The following is an 18,954-nucleotide window of genomic DNA, read 5'->3' on the forward strand; positions in this document are numbered from 1 at the left end:
AAAACTGATGAATATTAGTGTTTGCCAGAGATTCATACAAGTTTACGCCAGAGGGGCGAAGTATTCTGTGTTCTTTCTTGAGAATTAAAGGTCAAATGAAAATGCTGTTGGAGTGTACGTATTATTTAGTTATTTTCAGTCTTTTAAAGTCACCAGAATGCAGGAAAAAAAGTCTCTGAAACTCAATTTTTTTTTGCGGGAGGTTCCCTTGGTTACCCGCTTTTGTTTTGAAATCCTCATAATTTTTAAGGTCTCAAGGTGGCACGTATGCATTTGAGTTACACAAAAATATAAACATTTTTGACTGGACAGCAGACGGGCAGCCCTACAAACGTAAAAATCTGTCACTGACTGACTGACTGACTGACTGACTGATTGACTGACTGACTGAGTGATGAAGTTACACGATTGGTCGGCCGAGTGTCGGAGTTTCCTCGTTGGCCGTTGCTCTTTCAAAATAAAAAGGCGGAGAACAGTCCTACGTTTTCAGGGGGAGGGGCGCGTGTCAGCTCCTCTATCGGTGCATTTCCATCAGATCTGGCGACGGAGGGCGTCTAAATGCTTTCCACTCATTTCCTATGGAGGAGAAGCCGAGTGCATTGTTGGAGTGTTGCGGCAAGTTGGAGAGAGTCTTTATTTGTATAAAGTTGAAAAATCTCAACTTTATGCAAATGAGCCCGTCCAGCGTGACGCGTCCGGCTCACGAAACTTGGACCAAGCTGTGAAACTAGAGGACCTAAGTTCTAAAATGAAACAAGATTCAGTAATGAAGTAGATTTTGGTGGATTGTTTAGACGGATTAAAGTTCATAAAAAAGTTTATTGAATAGAAAATTTACGAGCAAGCCACCATGTTGTTTCCTGTTTGAAATGGCAAGCAGAAACCCAGGGACCAATCAGGTGCATTACAAAATAGGGTACGTACCGTCACCGCCACCGGACCTGGTGGACATGTACCACTGCATTTAACATTATAGACATGACCACCGACTATTTGTGTAACAATTTAGCCACAAATTCACAAACTGACCATAAACGGTCCAGCCATATACTCGGTTTTGACCGAGTCTTGTTCAAAATAGCATTTGCTTCTAGAAACTGGAAGTGACTGGTCTTCACTGTCTGTTCTCTGTGCATCCAGTAATTGCATGCAGATTGTAATGATGCTTGTGTGGTATTGTATCCATACAGTTTGCTTACCATATTATACCTTTATTGGTATCCTGTAAATGTCGGAATGCTGTCATTGCAAAGTTTGCATTTTCAATCGAAGTCATAAAGTATGGCTAGAGGCGAAGTATTGCACTTGCCGTCAAGATTTTTATATTCATACATCCATGCTCTCAGCACCGATTTTAATCTGGGTACATATTATTTATGTATTTATGAAGAGATGGGGATGCATTTTAAAACAAGAACAGATATATTGTGCAATATGCCACATGTATTTTATTCTCTATATTTAAATTTGTAGTAGACATGCATGTTCTCTCAGATGTGTGCGGAAATATCAATTTAAATGACATGATACATGAATTGCATCATTAATGTTTTAGAAATGCAATAGTCAGGCTTGACTGCTGTGACCTTGCTGAGAACACAATTAGAATTTTGTCAGCCCATTAGCAGGAAATCCATTCATTTACTTTTTATTTCCACTGAAAGCTGTCTCGTTATCAAAGAGAGGATCCCAATTACGCCGAACCAACTTCTGCAGACATTTACAGACTTCTTTGTTCACAGCAGTCTATCTACCGTTATGTTCTTTTACCGGATACAGAAACATCAAAAAATAATGAATCAATACTGCTACTTATAAAGACAGAAATATCACTTGGTCTTGGTTCTTCAGAGGATTACGTGTTTGTGTCAGAGAGAGAGAGATTAAGAAACATTTTAAGTATTTGTGTTGGTGAGATCAAGAGCTTATTCAGGCATCAGCTCTCCAGAAAGTGTCCTTAACAATTGTTGTTTTTCTTTAAGCGGAGGTAAGCTCGGTCGTGGTGCTTTAATTTGCCATCCTTTATCCGTTGAGATTAGAGGTGTCATGTCTGCCATAATCTCATTTGACCGAGTGTGTGAATCTAAAACAGACATGCAAATACACACTACATATGCGTATACGCAAGTCTCCCTAACTTACGCCAAGTCACGGTCTCACTCGTGCCGACGTGACTTAGAAAAGCAACATCGTCGGCGTATAGTGTGTGTGTGTGCATTTAGTCCCGTCATGCTGGCTGTCCCTTTTTTATAAGTCAGTAAGAAAGAAAGTGTTAATTGGCCTTAACAGAAATCAATTCGGCTCTGTGACTACCTCCGCTGCTGGCTTAGCGGAGGAGCAACACACTTCACGGCCCCACTGACGTGTGTTGTGACACCTTCTGTTTTTATTGTATATCATGTTATACTGTATATGTTGTATTATGTTGTGTTGTGCTTTTGTACGTCTGCTACCTTGACCGGGGTCTCTCTTGTAACAGAGTTTTTTTTTTCAATTGGACTTCCTGGTAAAGTAAAGATAATAAATAAGCAATCACCGTTTTCTTTTCACCGCGTCAAATGTCCACGGCAAACAGTTTAATATCCGTTCTACCCCTATTCTATTTCTATGGTTCATACAAATACTGTACATACTGGACATGTTTTCCAGACCAAAGTTGCAGTGCACACAGTATTCCAATTGTCTCATTAACTTTCCACAAAGAATTGACACATTCAGTCCGTTTCCTGCTTCTCTTTTCATGGTCTTTAGGGAAATAAGGGAACATGAAACGTCACACAAACATACAGGCAACGGGGTGGGGAAGTAGAACAGGGTAATTGGAGCCCAGAGTGAAAGTAAGAGGCTTGTGATCCCTTTGAGAGTGGCTGGTATATGTCTGTTCCTTGCAGCTGTCCTGACTGAGAGCAAACTAATTACATCATGTTTGTAGCCTGCTAATTAGCATCCTAATTAAAAACACATAAAGGTGTTAGAGGGGGGTGGATGAAAGTCGGGACGGCTCTGGACGTGTAACCTGTGTTCTTGAAAAGACCAGAACTTATGTCTTAGAAGTGGTCAGTTTCTCTTTGTACTGCACCCATAGCAAGGGAACAGAGTTTATAATTATGCACCTTTCAATTATGATCATTAGTGTTGTTTTGTCGTGTACGCAATGATTTCATAGCGGTGACAGACCAACACAAAGACCCATTGTTTTCAGTTTCCAGAGATATTCACCAAAAAATACCCAGGTTTTATTGTTTGTTTTTTGAGAAACAGATTTAAATTGATTTTCTCTCAGATTTTACGTCCCCACAAACGTACATGACTGTACAGGGAAAAACAGCTCAAATTATATTGTACCACATTGAAAATACCACTGAAACACTCAAAACTTAAATAAATGTTTTCCTTCAGAGTTTTGCTAACATTGTCAATGTGACCATGTCAAATCTTTTGTCATCTTACCATCTCACTCCAAACTTATAATTAAAATGTTGGCAGCCGTGATAAACAGTCTAGAAGTCCATAACACTATTGTCCTTGACACATTAGTGACATTTTCTAAAGCAAAGTGTGAAAGACAGAAAAGCTGCTTAATTAACCTGTCCTGTTTCTTTATTATTTCATTTAGCTTTATTTAGTTTTGCCAAATTCAAAACATTTTCCATGCAGCCTCCCTCCTTAGTATGACGTTATATGCATAATGAATATTCACGCAAACATAACTTCTAGTTGAGCAGCGTGGTTTAGGTGTGTGTAACGACACAACAAAAATGACTGTTCGTTCTTAACAACAATGGCAGCTCCTGAAAAGGTTAGCGTAGATTCTCTAGTAGCATCAGTTATCAGAACTGGAGAGTATTTCTTCATTGAATAAAGAACAAAAAACGCCACTGAAGGCTTTTTCTAGATGGAAAAGATATTTTCGCTCTTCTCCCGACTGGCTTCGGCAAGAGTTTGATTGACAGATGGTTCATCGTATCAACTGCCAAGCATTTTTTTGAAAGTGCCTGCCCTTTTCCAAACAGTTTCTTATGACGGCTTCTCAGATGGTTTATATAAGTTGTTCATCTTGTACATTAATTTGAATGCTATCACGCCAGAGTCTGGTTGGGAGTTCTTACCAATAATATCATTGACTAGGTCCTTAGGATGTATAGGGACCTTCCATTTACATTGATTAAATCCATAAAGCATCAGGAATCATTCAAGCTTTCCATATTGCCTTTACTTTTAAGGGTATACTGTTCATTTCCATATCAATGCACACCACTACAGGGGACAATTCTAGCCTCAGTGGCCAGTCCCTCCCAGGATTTCATGTCCCAGGTTGGACGCCATTCATGCCATGTTACAATGTGTTTGGGGATTGACCAGCAGGGTGGCTACATCAGCCAAGTAATCTTTCCCTATCAAAGGGAAGTTGTCCAGTGTGAAACCACCAGGATCCCCGCCAGCTTCTCATGTCTTGTTTTTCCAACAACTAGAAGCCCATGCGGGGGAAAAATGGCATAGAGGAGGAGCCTTTTTTTGTTATAGCGTGTGTGCAAACACAATACTCCCAAGGGTAGATTGTTATGGAGTGGCCTGTGATCCACAAAGGACAGTTGGTGTTTGTCCTTGAGGCAAACAAATCCTCTTTCTCTTTCCAAAATTCTAAATCAGACTCAAATTGTTAGGATGCTGTTGGCTTGTCTCTGAGGCAGAGGAGAGTACTTGTGGCCCAGTGACATAGGTTCTCTGAGATCTTGAGCTGTGTAAATAGCCAACAGCTAGACTTCTAGCACGCGCTGTCATGCTGCATTGGTGGGTAGGAAGGACCCCTGACCATAATGTTTGCCAAGTTTATCCTGGGCCCTTGCCAGCTTGTCGCAACTCCCACTGTGGCTAAAACCGAGAAAGCTACCTTGGCCTTGCTTTTAGAGATGTGCTGTTTTCGTGAAAAAAGAAGCAGCAATTTCAGAGGCTGCCACGCTCCTTTGGATACATTAAAAATGTTGCTCTGTTGCGAAAGGCCACTAGTGCTGTCCAGGTGGCCTAGAAAACAATGCTGGAGAAGCGGCAGCAAATCATTTTAGTTCCCTTTTTACCACTGGACAGCTCCACTTCTGAGAGAGTGAGGCACATGTCCCTGGTGACAGATAATAAAACCTCCTCATGGATCCTTTTTCGGCATGAAAGAAGCGAGCGGTCCAGCTTTGAATGCCGGCAGTAGACGTGATGAAAAGTGGTGGAGTCTGGGGACAAAAATATCCACAGTCATCCTGTCCTTTCATGCAAAGTGATGTTAAAAAGCACCATCTTCAACTTATGGCTGAAAGCCATAAAACGACTAGTGGCTGTTTGCAATGCAAGTGTTTGAAGCAGCTGAGTGAATTGCAGTACTCCTCATTAACTAAGCACTTGAAGAAAATCATGTTGAAGGAGCATAATGAGTTTTCGCAAATAACTGCTCAGCCGTGTCCACGAAGCAAACATTTGAGGGGCGCTGAAATAACTACATAATAGATTTTGACAGCAGCAAAACTACAGAATAAACAAGACAATAAAGTAAAACTGATTGCTTAACATTTTGCCCTTGTTGTGAAAATTGGGGGCTTTTACCATCAAATAAAGCATAATGAGCCGCACAACAGTTGGCACCGTGACCGCTATCTTACAAGCGATGCACTCCTGCAGTCACTCGACAAGGTGTGCTCTTGAATTCAGATGCAAGGGATGTGACTGCAATTACTTTGAAATTGCTGCTATGTCACTGCATTTGACCGCACACTGGATTGATTCAGGTTCCACAAAGCACCTTGTAAAAATGTTTTTGAGCCGATGAACAAACAACAAACAACAGGCAGAATGTGACAGGCAGAATGTTGGATAACTTGTAACATGTCAGAGATTGAGACCCAATGCTAAGTAAGACTCAATAAATATATTAGGACTGTCAATCGATTAAAATATTTAATCAGTATTAATCACATGATTGTCCATAGTTAATCGCAAATTAATCACACATTCTTTATCTGATCAAAATGTACCTTAAAGGGAGATTTGTCAAGTATTTAATACTCGTATCAGCATGGGAGTGGACGAATATGCTTGCTTTATGCAAATGTATGTATATATGTATTATTGGAAATCAATTAACAACACAATAACACATATTGTCCAGAAACCCTCAGGTACTGCATTTAGCATAACAAAATATGTTCAAATCATAACATGGCAAACTCAAGCCCAACAGCCCAACAGCTGTCAGTGTACTGACTTGACTATTACTTGCCCCAAAATACATGTGATTATCATAAAGTGGGCATGTCTGTAAAGGGGAGACTCGTGGGTACCCATATAACTCATTTTCATCCACATATATTGAGGTCAGAGGTCAAGGGACCCCTTTGAAAATGTCCATGCCAGTTTTTCCTCGCCAAAATTAATGTAAGTTTGGAGCGTAATTTAGGCTTTTGCCTTGCGCATTGTGTCATTCACAGACCTTTTCATGCGACCGGGCTCTGTCGTATGTGCGACTGAACGGGTCGCCCACCAATCGGAAGGTCGGCGGTTCGATCCCCGGCTCCTCCAGTCCACATTTCGAAGTGTCCTTTAGCAAGATACAGGTTGGCACCTTGCATGGCATCCTCTGCCATCAGTGTATGAATGGGTGTGTGAATGGGTGAATGTTGGCATGTAGTGTAAAGCGCTTTGAGTGGTCGGAAGACTAGAAAGGCGCTATATAAATGCAAGTCCATTTACCACAGTCATTGATTGCTTATTTCCAGTGTTATACCAGATAAACAAGGCCGTCAAAGCCAGCGCATGCTTCACTACCAGTTGCAATGAGGCAAAAAGTGTTATATTAAATACTGTGTAATGACAACATTTAAATGGGTAGATGATCTGCTAATGCTCATCGTTTATTGCCTCTTTTTGTCCACCACCTGATAGGGTGATGTGTTTCTGTTGAAGTGTGTGTGTGCCTGTCAGAATGGTGCATGCCTCAGCTTTTGTGTCTGTGTTGCTTGCTTGAGAGTTCACATTAACGCGCATGTGTTCACAGCATAGCCTGAGCTTTTGCTGCAAGTTGTTTCTGCTTTTGTGCTCCGGTGAAATTGTCTAAGGCATGACAATTTGTGCAGGCAGCTGTCTTCGCTTCACTCACATCCACCTGAGAGCTAGATAAAGAGTTGAGTGAAGACTTATCAGCCCGTTTGATAACGTTAAAATAAAAGTTGTGCTCAGGGCATACTCGCCTGAGCCCTGTGTTACAGAGATCTGCTTCACACTGACAACAATCTCAGCTCGAGCAGCAAAAAGTTGAGCCGGGATAATTTTCGAGCCGACTCTGAAAGCTTTAGAAATTGCTTAGCCCAGCAAAACTCACAGCACTTGTGTTATTAAGGCGATGTGGATTTACCTGTAGCCAAGTCGCAAATAGGCTCTTTTAAAGGTTAAGTTGTAGAGTGGAGGGTTTCAGAGGCAAGCTTGGATATGCCGGCTGCGTGTGTGTTTGCCTCTGCCTCTTTCAGTGTGATCAATCCAAAGCGTGTGACTCTTAAATGAGAGTAAAATGTCAAAAAATCTCTCACAAATTTGCAACAACATCTCAACAAGCTTGGGTTGACCTGTGGGAAAGCGCTGACATTTAAAGGTCCCAAATTATTCACTTGTCATGATTTATAATTTACTATTTCTAGAGATGCTAATATGTGATAGGAACGAGCCTGTTTATTTTAAGTTAGAGTAAAAATGTAACCACACATTGCATTGGTAATTAATTTAAAATGTAAGCACTTTATTTTTAGGGTTCAAACCCCGGAGGAGTAGAACCCAACTGAGTTTGTGTTGGTTTATTATTTGTCAGCTGGAATGAGCTAGAACCATGAAACTTGGCCTAATAATTGGAAATGATGTGCAAGTGCTTCCCAAGAAGTATGACTACAATCGGCCACATGGTGGCGCTGTAATCAACACCCAAAAACACGTTTTTAAAAAGGCCACGCCCCTCACACCGTAAGCCCGATTGACTTGGAATTTGACACACATGTCCAGCTCCATGTGCTCTACAAAAAAGCCCCAAGAACCACTGGAGTCCACCCAACTAGATTTTCTGCCATTTTGAATTTTTTGAAAAACACATTTTTGACATGTCCTCCAAAACCGTTGGTTCGATTTGTACCAGATTTTTTGCAAATCGTTACTGGAACAAGCTAAATGAAAATTATTAACAGCTTGTTTTTGAAGATATTGACCAATGAACTTTAACCCCCTGAGACCAGGCGGGCGTTCCCGACCAATTTTACTCTCTGACACACTGACAGCTGTTGATGCCTGTTGGGCTTGAGTTTACCATGTTATGATTTGAGCATGTTATTTATGCTAAATTAATTTGTGATTAATTTTGATTAACTGCGGAAAATCATGCAATTAATCTAAATTAAATATTTTAATGGATTGACAGCCCTACTTTAAATATATGTAAATACGGTATGTTATAAATCTATTCCTGTTCTAAAGATAACAATAAATCTAAAAAAATTCTGGAAAAAAAGTCTTGCTGGCACTTGTCATGTAATTAACTTACATACACTGACATAGTTATAATTGGTGTTCCAGCCATTGTTCCGATGTCAATCAATGCTTGACTGGAGGCTAATTGGAATATCCATTGTTGCAAACAACCTGACAAAAAGTGACAAAATGTTTAGGTGAGTGGGTTCAATTGAACAGCTTTATTTTAATTGAATTATTTCAGCTTAAATTGAATTTTCAACATGAATACTTGTACGAGTTCTCTGTGTTGAGCTTTCATTTAATCTCTGTAAGACATTAGGGAAGTCTCTCCACCTCAGCCTTCTAAGCTATCTAAGTACATGGGATTTCATCATCTGCTTAATTGCTTACCCTAATTTGCTTTGCTGGCACTGTCACAGCCCCATTGTGCTGTTATCAAATCACTGGACACTGTAATTAACTTTACATTGTAACCACCACCTCTGTTACTGGCGCAGACCAGCTGTTAAATGGTTTTAACTTTATCGTCTTTTTTTCTTCTTTCCTTGCAGAATGAGTACACATGCCCACGCCCCCTACCCGGTGCCTGGCTGGGAGATGTGCCTACCATCCATTAACCCCTAAAAGGAACTGCTTTGGATGGTGCAGCAAACTACACTGAAACAGGGATACAGGAGAGAGACATATGCAGAAGAACCCATAATTCACATTCAAGGATACATTTAACATGGTCCTCCATGCTAACAAGGGCAACCACCGACCAAGACAAAGAGGAGATAATACGGTCTTTTTCTTTTTCTTAAGATTTTATAATGTGTCTTTTTTTTTTTGGACCTGTGGTCATCAGCTTTGCTGCATTCCATCGTGCGTCATCACTACACAAATACTGACACAGATGGTTGTGGGAATGCAGCCCTATGGTGAATAGCAGAGCCTTGGAAGAAGACTCATGTGCACTAATGGATGGTTATAGCCAACACGGGAGCTTATTGTATAGACTATAATAGCTTGTAGTCTCCATGAGGACAACGTGGCATTGTTTCAAACACAGGCAAGGGACTGTACACATTCAAGAGGCTTTAAAAAGTTTAAACTGAGCAACTGAATCATTAATGAAAATGCACTGAACAGGTGGCTCTGACCGCTCTGCTAACACAGACGTGTATAATTTAAAGTGGGTTTCCATTCCATCATCCATATGAAGCATCATGTTATCACCTTTCGATACTTTTTTTGTAAGAAAGACTAATCAAAGGCTAGGATGGTGTAAATGTGCCTCACTGGAGCAGAAACATTATGAAAGGAGTTTCTGTGTAAGTTAAGAGGAATCCGCTTCATCAGGTGGAAATCAAGGCAGAAGCTGGAAGATTGTTTGAAGCCAGTGAAAAGTTGCCAGAGGAAAAGCAAACTATCCCCCAGCCAATGACCTTTGGTGAAGTTTTTTTGTTTGATTGTTCGTTTGCTTTTTTTTCTAAATTGTTTCTAATTGCAATAAAACCTTGACTATTCTAGTTTGGAGGACAGTAAGGCTGCATTCACACGAGATCAGGAGATGCAGCGATTTGCCACAGGGTTGTACGGAGGTCTGGGCATGTCACTTTAATGGCCCATTAACTGCGTCGATTAAAGTCTTTTGTTCGCTCATGGCTGGGTTGGACAGCTGATGATTGTCCATAGTTAATCACGATTAATCGCAAATTAATCACACATTTTTTATCTGTTCAAAATGACTTTGGTACCCATGGAACCCATTTTCAGTCACATATCTTGAGGTCAGAGATCAAGGGACCCATTTGAATATGGTAATGCCAATTTTTCCTCGCCAAAGTTTTGCGTAAGTTTGGAGCGTTATTTAACCTCCTTCACGACAAGCTAGTATGACGTGGTTGGTACCAATGGATTCCTTAGGTTTTCTAGTTTCATATAGACCAGTATCTTCACTCTAGATTTAAAACTAAGCCCGCTACAACCTAATGCATTACCGCATTAACTTTGACAGCCCTAGTTTTTACTTTTCCGCCACAGGCTGCTGCGTTTTTTCCAGCATCAACTGCGGCAGCTGAAGCCCAAACGCACCACCCCCATTCAAAATGAATGGAAAATCGTTTTCGTTTTCGCCGCACCGCCTGACGTCATGTGAATGCAGCCCAAGGGCAATCAGAAGCAAAAGAGGGAAAAAAGAAGAAGCTCCTATCAAATGTAATTTTCTGAAATTATAATGTTGTTAATGTTGTACTTTATGAATATGTGTTTCTGCCATTTTCAACACCAAATACCAAAGAGCCAAATGGAGCATTTTTGGCTCTCCCAACCAGGATTTGCTCTATTAAAAGAAAACCACGAAAAATCAAAAAGAAGCCTCAACTCCCCTCACGTCCGGCAGTGCTCTGTTACCCAATTGGCTTTTTCCTTTTTTTACGTGTGTAATGTGTACGTCTTTGTGAACAAACGATCTTGCAACGACAGTCTTCGTCAGGAGGATCTCGTCCGAAAGATAACTTTGAGCACTGCTTACATTTTATGACTTGCGTTGAATACATGCTTCACTTTCCTTGAAAATAATCAGCCCGTCTCTTCCCTCGGAGGAGACTGTGCGTGTGCTTGTGTTTCATCCGTTTATGAGTTCTGAATTATATTTGAGATGCATTGAGTTGTGAATTGTTTGTTTCAACCTTCAGACATAATCTTTCTACACCGCAAAATGATTTTCTATTGTAAATTTCTGCTTTCCCCCCTTGAATTTGTTGATATTTAGTAAGCAGCTGTATTCTTTGTTCACTTTCAACAGTATGTTTTATAATGAAAATAATGACTTTATTGGTGAGCAATATGAATTGGTCAAAATTAAAATATTCATTAATCATTTTTTTTGCGTTCAAGTGTGTCTGAAGCATTTTTTTTATTGTGTGTTTGTGTGTGCTCGCTGCCCTCTGTAATTTAATAAGCTTGTACCCTTTTTCATGTCTCCGTCCACGCCTGTTGAAATCTGTCCTATTCCCCACAGATCTCCGGTGACGAGGCTGTCACATCAACATTAGCCTCATTAATTTAGAGAGCAGAACATTGATCTCTGTTCGACCGTTCTGTTCACGGTGACGCTCATTGCGGGCCCCACCAGCCCTCTAATTACGCTTCCTGTGTAATGTGTTGCATATCTCAAGAGGGGGCCATGCTCGGTGAATTTGCTCTACGTCCGCTGCGCTTGGAACATGTCAAGCTGTCAGCTCAGAGGTCCAGATGGCCAATCTGCCTGGTGCTCCTTGTGGTATTTTCACTTACTCTACCTATCCCCCCTCCCTCTTACTACACTTCTCCCTCGCTCATCTTGTCTTCTTGTCTGTCGGGTGCCCACATCTCAGCCGTTCTTGGTTTCCTCGCATTATTCATGACATTTTTGGTCAGTTTTCTTCATCGCTGTCTCATTTATTCCCCTGCTTCTTTCTTTTCTCCTAAAGGGTCAGTTCAATATTTTTTGCTCTTCTCCTTACTGGCTTCGGCAAGAGTTTGATTGACAGATGGTTCATCCAATCACCTGCCAAGTATTTTTTTGAAATTGCCTGCCCTTTTTCTAAACAGTTTCCAATGACGGTGTCTCAGATGGTTCTGCATAACAAACCATCTGGCGGGTCAGGTTCGGTGGTGTAACCATGCAGATTCCGTTTCACGCTCAGTTGCCTATAAATAGGGTGAACAAAATAAAAGACAGTTTAAAAAAAAAAAAACTGAACATCGTACCCTTCATGAAGATGGGATTTATTTCAGGGCTGCTGTGCTTGTTTCTACTCCCACCCCCAATAAAATGTGTGAATGGGATTTTGTTTGTGGTGCTCAAAGCATTGAAAACAACATTTAGTACCATTGGGAATGCTGACAGCGAAATCTGTGGATGTCTGGGACATTGTTTCTGGAAAAATACTTTGCTGTAGAAATTTGTCAAACGTGATTTTTCGAAGCTTTATGGTGCACAGATGAAATTTCATTCACCTCCGATGTTTGTGGGGAGCAGAAAGAACTTCAGAGACCGATTTCTCAAAACCTGGGCACATAAAACTGAAAATATGTGTGCCAAGACACCACTAGTGGTCGGTGCCGACATGATTAGTTGATTAATCAACTGGGCAACAGCCGATAGTAGAGACAGACAGGAAAAATGCAGAGAAAGGACGGAATGACATGAACCAAAGTAGGGCTAATTATTATTTTAGCAATCGATTAATACGGTTATTATTTTCCCGATTAAAGGCAGGGTTGGTAAAGATTTAGAAACATGTTTTGAAATTGTCATTACATCCCGACAGCATTCAATAAATCAAATGCTCTGACAAAAAAAAAAAAAATCTAGTATCTGTGGCTGTCGCAGGACTGTAATTAGCCCGTCCAATCATTTCATTCAGCCCAAATGTAATGATTGGACAGGCTACCTGTTTTCCACAAGCTGCCAGCTCGACAGCTGTGAGTACTAAAAATCGCCATATGTGCCGTTCACGTTCATTATGATATGTTTATGTTTGTAATGATAATAGTGGGGGATTGGCTATGGAGAGAGGCCTGAAGGGACGGGCTGTCAGTGTTGCCGACTTGGCGACTTTCTCTCTAGATTTACGGACATTTGAAGCCAGTGCTGCTAGCTACTTTCATTGGCAAAGTTATGGCAGCACTGGGCTCTTTTTTTTTTCGACTGGATCATTTAAAAAAATCTAGTGTGGTCTTGCTAGTTTCTCAAGATCGCCCACCCTTCCTTTAATAGATTAACTGTCAAGGTCACATTTTCAAATGTCTTGTTTTGTCTGATCAAAAGTGCAAAACCCAAAGATATTCAATTTACAGTGATAGAAAACAGAGAAAAGCAGGACATTGACGTTTATCATGCAAAAATCCCAAATATTTACTAGTAAACGGAATATCTTTGGGTTTTGGACTGTTGGTAAAAAAAAATAAAAACATTTTTTTTTTACCACTCTTAGCTTACAAAAAAATATAAAAAAATCTATTACTTTGTACATAAGCTTCAAGTTTCCAGAATTTTGTGCAATTGTGTTCTGTATACAACGGCATTTCTTTCACCACAGACATCCTGTTCATATTACTGCAAATATGTGAATATTGCAATACTTTCATCAGTGGGTCATACGCTCAATCACCACCTTGTTTACCTTGTTTGGCAGTAGATAGTGACTTAACAGACATTTATTTAAATGAAAATTGTTGAGATTGCCACTTTAAAATTAATTTAAAAAATGACTGGACAAATGAATCCATAATGAAAATAATCAGTAGTTGCAGTGGAACATGATGTTTTTTGTAATTTGAGTGAACTGACCCTTTAAATGTCTTTTCCTGTCATGCATATTGTATATCTCTGTGCTTGGTATTATATTCTGCATTACTCTGCCCACACCCTCCTCTCTCCTTTCTGAGTCTCTGTCTCATCCGCCGCTGCTCTCTATGATCTCCGTAACTCAGTCTCTGGCGCTGCATGTGCAGTGGCAGCACAGACGGGGCTGTATGCCTACGAGCAGACCCCATGAATTATTCATGCGGCTTAGGCTCCCTGTTGACCCGAGTCCAAACAGTTGGCAGTCTATAACCCTTCCACAGAAAGGCCCCGGGAAGAAGATGTTAAACTATAAGCAAAATACACTGGCGTATCAAGCTGCTGCCATGACATTGTAGACATCCACCATCTCAGATTAGATCATAGTGTGAGAAAGTCTTTGAAGCAAAAGACATGCACACACCGGCCAAGCAAGGCAATGGATTACAATATATAGAGAAGAAAGAAGGTTTGATAAGAAAGACGAGGTTATATGGCTTTATGAATACTTGAGAGATGGTCCGATTTTATGGCACACTGCAATGAAGATCACAATAAATGCAACAAAGGACCATGTCAAACTCGTATCAAAATTTGGACAGTAGGGGACATTTTGTGGGAGAAAGGATGTCCAAAAACTTGCAAATATTTTCAGCAACCCTGTTGAGCCTTGCTTTTTTTTTTTTGATTGGCAAAGGCATGAAAGAAAACAGAAAAACAACCTCTTTGATTCCCGCGTTCCTACTCCTCCTCCTCCTCCTCCTGGTCTTCGCTTCAAACAAATGTGCCACTAATAACTTCGCCTAACCTCACGACGGCTGACTCACCGACGAATCATTCTTTTCATGTTCGGCATGTTAATTTGATTTGACACTTCAATGTGAAGTTTCATTCAGGAGCTGTTTTTTTTAACAGCAATACGTATGCCTCTCTAGGAAGGACTCCCAATCACTCATAACCTCATATAATCTCCAACTTGGAGTGCAGCTCACTGGGTGGCTTTCACTTTAATTATGACTGTCGTAGCAATTAGTCAGAGGCTGCTCGAGAGAAAAATGAGTTCGAAACTAAAATACCAAACTCCATCATTGAGCGAATGTCAACCATTTATGTAGGCACCAGTTATTTCAAAAACAGCCGCATTACTGCTTCGCAACCCACACTAATGGTGGCGTTCAACAGATCATGTGCTTCAGCCATCTGCTCCTGACTGGGGGGGCCGCATGGTTCTCGTTGAGATCATCTCTGACGCCATCATCAGCCAACTGTTGGTCTGGTGCTTTCTCCTGTTTCTGACTCCCCTTTGAATCTTCAATCAGGATGAACAAACAGTGCCATGGAAACCAAGGAAATGTTTGCTTTGTCGCCCGTGTATCATTGATTCTGAGAATGCAGCCTGTGAAACGTGTCCCAATCCTCAGCATTAATCAAAGTACACATCCACAACCTATCCCAGAGTCCAACAACTGTAAGCCTTCTGAGTTTACCTCCTTCCGCAATGTGTTTGAATAGAATTGAGATACCAGTATCGGTATCGGTACTGCCCAAAATTCGGGATTGGGTATTGGCGAGGACGCCAGTCTATGCACCAATCCGATACCATTACTTATTAACCTAGAAAAATATAAATTTGTTTAATTGGAAATCAATTCTAAAACAGTAGCCTTCACTGTGCTGTCGCCCTGGATGTATCATGGCTGCCACTGGCAACTACTGTTTTAGAGCAGTGAAGAAGAACTGATAACAGGTAGTTTGTCTCGTGATGATAGCAAACAACAACAGTGCGGTGCTGGTGGGGAGTATAACGGTAGTCAGAGCGAGGAAAATGTCAGCCATTTGGTAATTTCACAGTGGAAAATAAATGTAAAATTGTATGTATTTGTTCATTTTTTACAAAGAGGTTTATCCTGAGCCAGGCCATACAACAAAGATATTAATCATATCACATCCATACATGGTCACAAGTAAAAAACTGTTAAATAATAAAATAATAATAACCATATATATATATTTTTTATTACGCTATATAATGTTATCGACTCTGGCCCAAGCAGGACAAGTTTGGTTTGTCCCTTCTGGGCTACTGTAGAAACATGTCTGTGCAACATGGCGGACTCAATGAAGAAGACCAGCTCCCTATGTAGATATAAACAGCTCATTCTAAGGTAAAGAAAACACAACGATTCTTATTATCAGGTGATTATACACTAAATAAAACATACTCATTAATATTGTATTCCATGTCTGCCAATAGATCCCCCTAATTGGTACACACTGGTCCTTTAGTATCTGGATAAAAGTGCCAACACCATGCCGCATCTTCTCCCATCTGTAAGTAACTCCCCTTTCAACGTTATTGGTTTCCTGGCCGTGTCTGGCCTACAGCTACTATAGAACACTGCTTCTCAGCTCTTGCTGCTCAGGGAGATGACACGACCTCATCCCAGTACTTCATTCCACTCACAGGCTCCCAGTTTGACCCTGTGTTGACTGTAGGGTTTCTGTTTCTTGTTCTGAAGGCTTTAAGTGGGCCGGATGGCCTAGACCTTTTAGGTTAGCTCATAGAAAGTTCTAAGTGATTCCACAGAGAGCTCAGGCTTTTGAGGTTGCCAGACCCAGACTATGAAAGAGCCCTTTTTTGAATCAAATCTGCAAAAACTGATTTATTCTTAAGTATTCTTATTCAAGTCGGCACGGCTGTGAATGTATTAATGTTTGTATTGTGCATTTTTGATCAGTTGTTTTGCAACTCTGGAGCATCAATATGGTTTATTATTGTACAGCATTTTGATTGCCCATGGTTGTTTTCAACCTTGATTTATTGATAAACTTGACTCCATTTGAACTTAGCTACCAGAGCTATTCTTTTGTTTTCATCTTTGTAGAATATGCAACGTTTTTTTTTAGGAAAAGTTTCCGTGTGTTGTGCATGCATATTTTAATAATTCTTGTCTCATTTCAAACATCCCAGTCTCCCTAAAGATTCAGTCCTGAGGTTAATTGAGTCAACATTTAAATCACTTTGTTATGGAGAAATTCTCAAGACAGCTATTACTCTGGAGAGCAGCAAGAATGTCACAGGGCACATAGCGGCCGCTCACACACACACACACACACTGTCACGCTAAAACGTCCAGAGGCACGGCTTAACAACATTACTCTCATTTTGCATGCTAATCTCAAGCACACGTCCAAGGTAACAGCAACAAACATTCCAGGCATCTGCTAATACGATAAAGATGATGGACATTAGGTCAATTTGGTTGTCATCACAGGCTAGGGCTGGGCGGTACATCGACTTTTTAAGGCATATCAATATTTTCAAACGAGATATAGGATGAGACAAAACTGTTTATATCGATATAGTTTGATGTTGCGTTACATAATGCCTTTTTTTCTATAAGGCACTGCCAATGTTTGCATCTCTCCTCTCTCACACTCTCAGGAGCTGGATTTTCACAATATTACCATATCACAAGATCATGAGATCACGCGAAAATCCATCTTTTCAGGCTTCAAGTAATGCATTTGTGTCCGGACCAATCAGCGTCCTGTGAGGAGCTACTGGCGTGGTTTAGATGTGTGTGACGCAACACGGAGAGGCGACTGTTCGTTCAAAACAACAATGGCGGCTCCTCAATAAGTAAGTGTAGGTGCTGCAATAGCATCAGTTATATCAGAACTGGAGAGTATTTCTTCATTGAAAGAAGAGAAAAGGGAACTGAAGGTTTTTTTCTTGATGTTAAAGATATTTTTCGCTCTTCTCCCGACTGGCTTCGGCAAGAGTTTGATTGACAGATGGTTCATCTAATCACCTGCCAAGTATTTTTTGAAACAGTTTCCAATGACAGCTTCTCAGATGGTTTGTTACACAGAACCATCTGGCAGGTCAGGTTAATGATAAGGTGCCTGTCAGAGAATACAGTACATGAAAAAAAGATGTTTGAAATGTTGCAAATTTAATTAGTTTCTCCAATGTGACATGACAGCATCATCACATCAGGTCAAAGTGTAAGGGTAGCGGTAGGCTAAACATGGGGAGCGATTTGGCTGTTGATCAATGGCACACCGATAGTGAATATCACTCCAAACTAAATAGAAACATTTGCAAACCTTAAATTAGTAACAATGGAGGGAACCTTGTGATTCAGTTCAGGCAGACAACTCAAAGGCTCTGTTACAGTCACATGACTCCCTTTACTAGTTGCTACATACTGTATGTACAACGCACCCTTTGGCAAAACAGCAGCCCATGTAAATGATTGATGCACCACCCGCTGCCTCGGTTGACTCCTTTGCTAACTCTGCAGTGTAAAGTTAAATTTATGTTAGCATATGTTAGCAACATTTACCTCAACAATGCTATGGTAGCAACCTGTCAATCACAAAGTACCCACGCCCTAAAACATACCCTGCTTCATGGTCTATCTGACTCTAAATGGGACCATAATTTACTAAATGAACATCATACTGTATTGAAGAAGATTTGAAACTAGCGATTGAGACCATAAACTCATGTTTACAATGTTTACTGAGGTAATAAATCAAGTGACAAGTAGGCTCATTTTTCTCACAGACTTCTATACAATCAGACTTCTATTTGCAACCAGAGGAGTCGCCCCCTACTGGCTATTCAAAAGAATGCAAGTTTAAGGCACTTCAGCATTGGCTTCACTTTTCAGAACCAGAGGTTGCCACTTGATAAGTATCCATGTTTGAGTGTTATGGGCTGGTATCTGATCTCTAGAGAGTAATGTTGGCTTTCAGAGTGTAAACATGATTGCTGTCTTGCTCACAGCCCATTCACATAATTATTTCCCATTATTGGCTCCATGGGAAAATCAATATGTCTCATAGAGGAGAGGCATTCACATTTTCTCAACACACTTTATATTGAGCCAAACATTAGAAACACATGTACTTTTCGTTGGTTTACTTTGCTGCTCCACTCAGCTGCATTCATGGCCTATCTTAAGTTCATACTCATGTCCTGATGGTCATCTGCTGCTTGTCAACACTACATGGCATTGCATAAAAAGAGACTATCTGCTCCAAGGCACGAACTTCTGATTTTAATATCCGTAAATTGATAATCATCTGCTGCTGACATGTCTTGGCTACTGCTGCATATCAGGTGGATTATTCAGTTT

General features: G+C 40.6%; 1 protein-coding gene across 3 annotated transcripts in view; it reads left to right on the forward strand.

The window, feature by feature from the left end:
- Positions 1 to 10,182, forward strand: part of lrrtm4l1 (leucine rich repeat transmembrane neuronal 4 like 1) — a 143,580-nt gene extending 133,398 nt beyond the window's left edge. For 2 of the 3 annotated variants that reach the window (XR_005204433.1, XM_037753082.1), the window contains exon 4: positions 9,042 to 10,182. Coding sequence is in view for 2 of the 3 variants with exons in the window: in XM_037753082.1 (XP_037609010.1) it covers positions 9,042 to 9,107 (66 nt within the window). In the remaining variant the exon portion in view is untranslated. Of the gene's footprint in view, positions 1 to 6,470; positions 6,597 to 9,041 lie in introns of all 3 variants that reach the window. The other variant, XM_037753081.1, reaches the window with a different exon arrangement.
- The last annotated feature ends 8,772 nt before the right edge of the window (positions 10,183 to 18,954 follow it).

The sequence above is a fragment of the Sebastes umbrosus genome, chromosome 19 (assembly GCF_015220745.1).
Source record: "Sebastes umbrosus isolate fSebUmb1 chromosome 19, fSebUmb1.pri, whole genome shotgun sequence".
Taxonomy (NCBI): Eukaryota; Metazoa; Chordata; class Actinopteri; order Perciformes; family Sebastidae; genus Sebastes; species Sebastes umbrosus.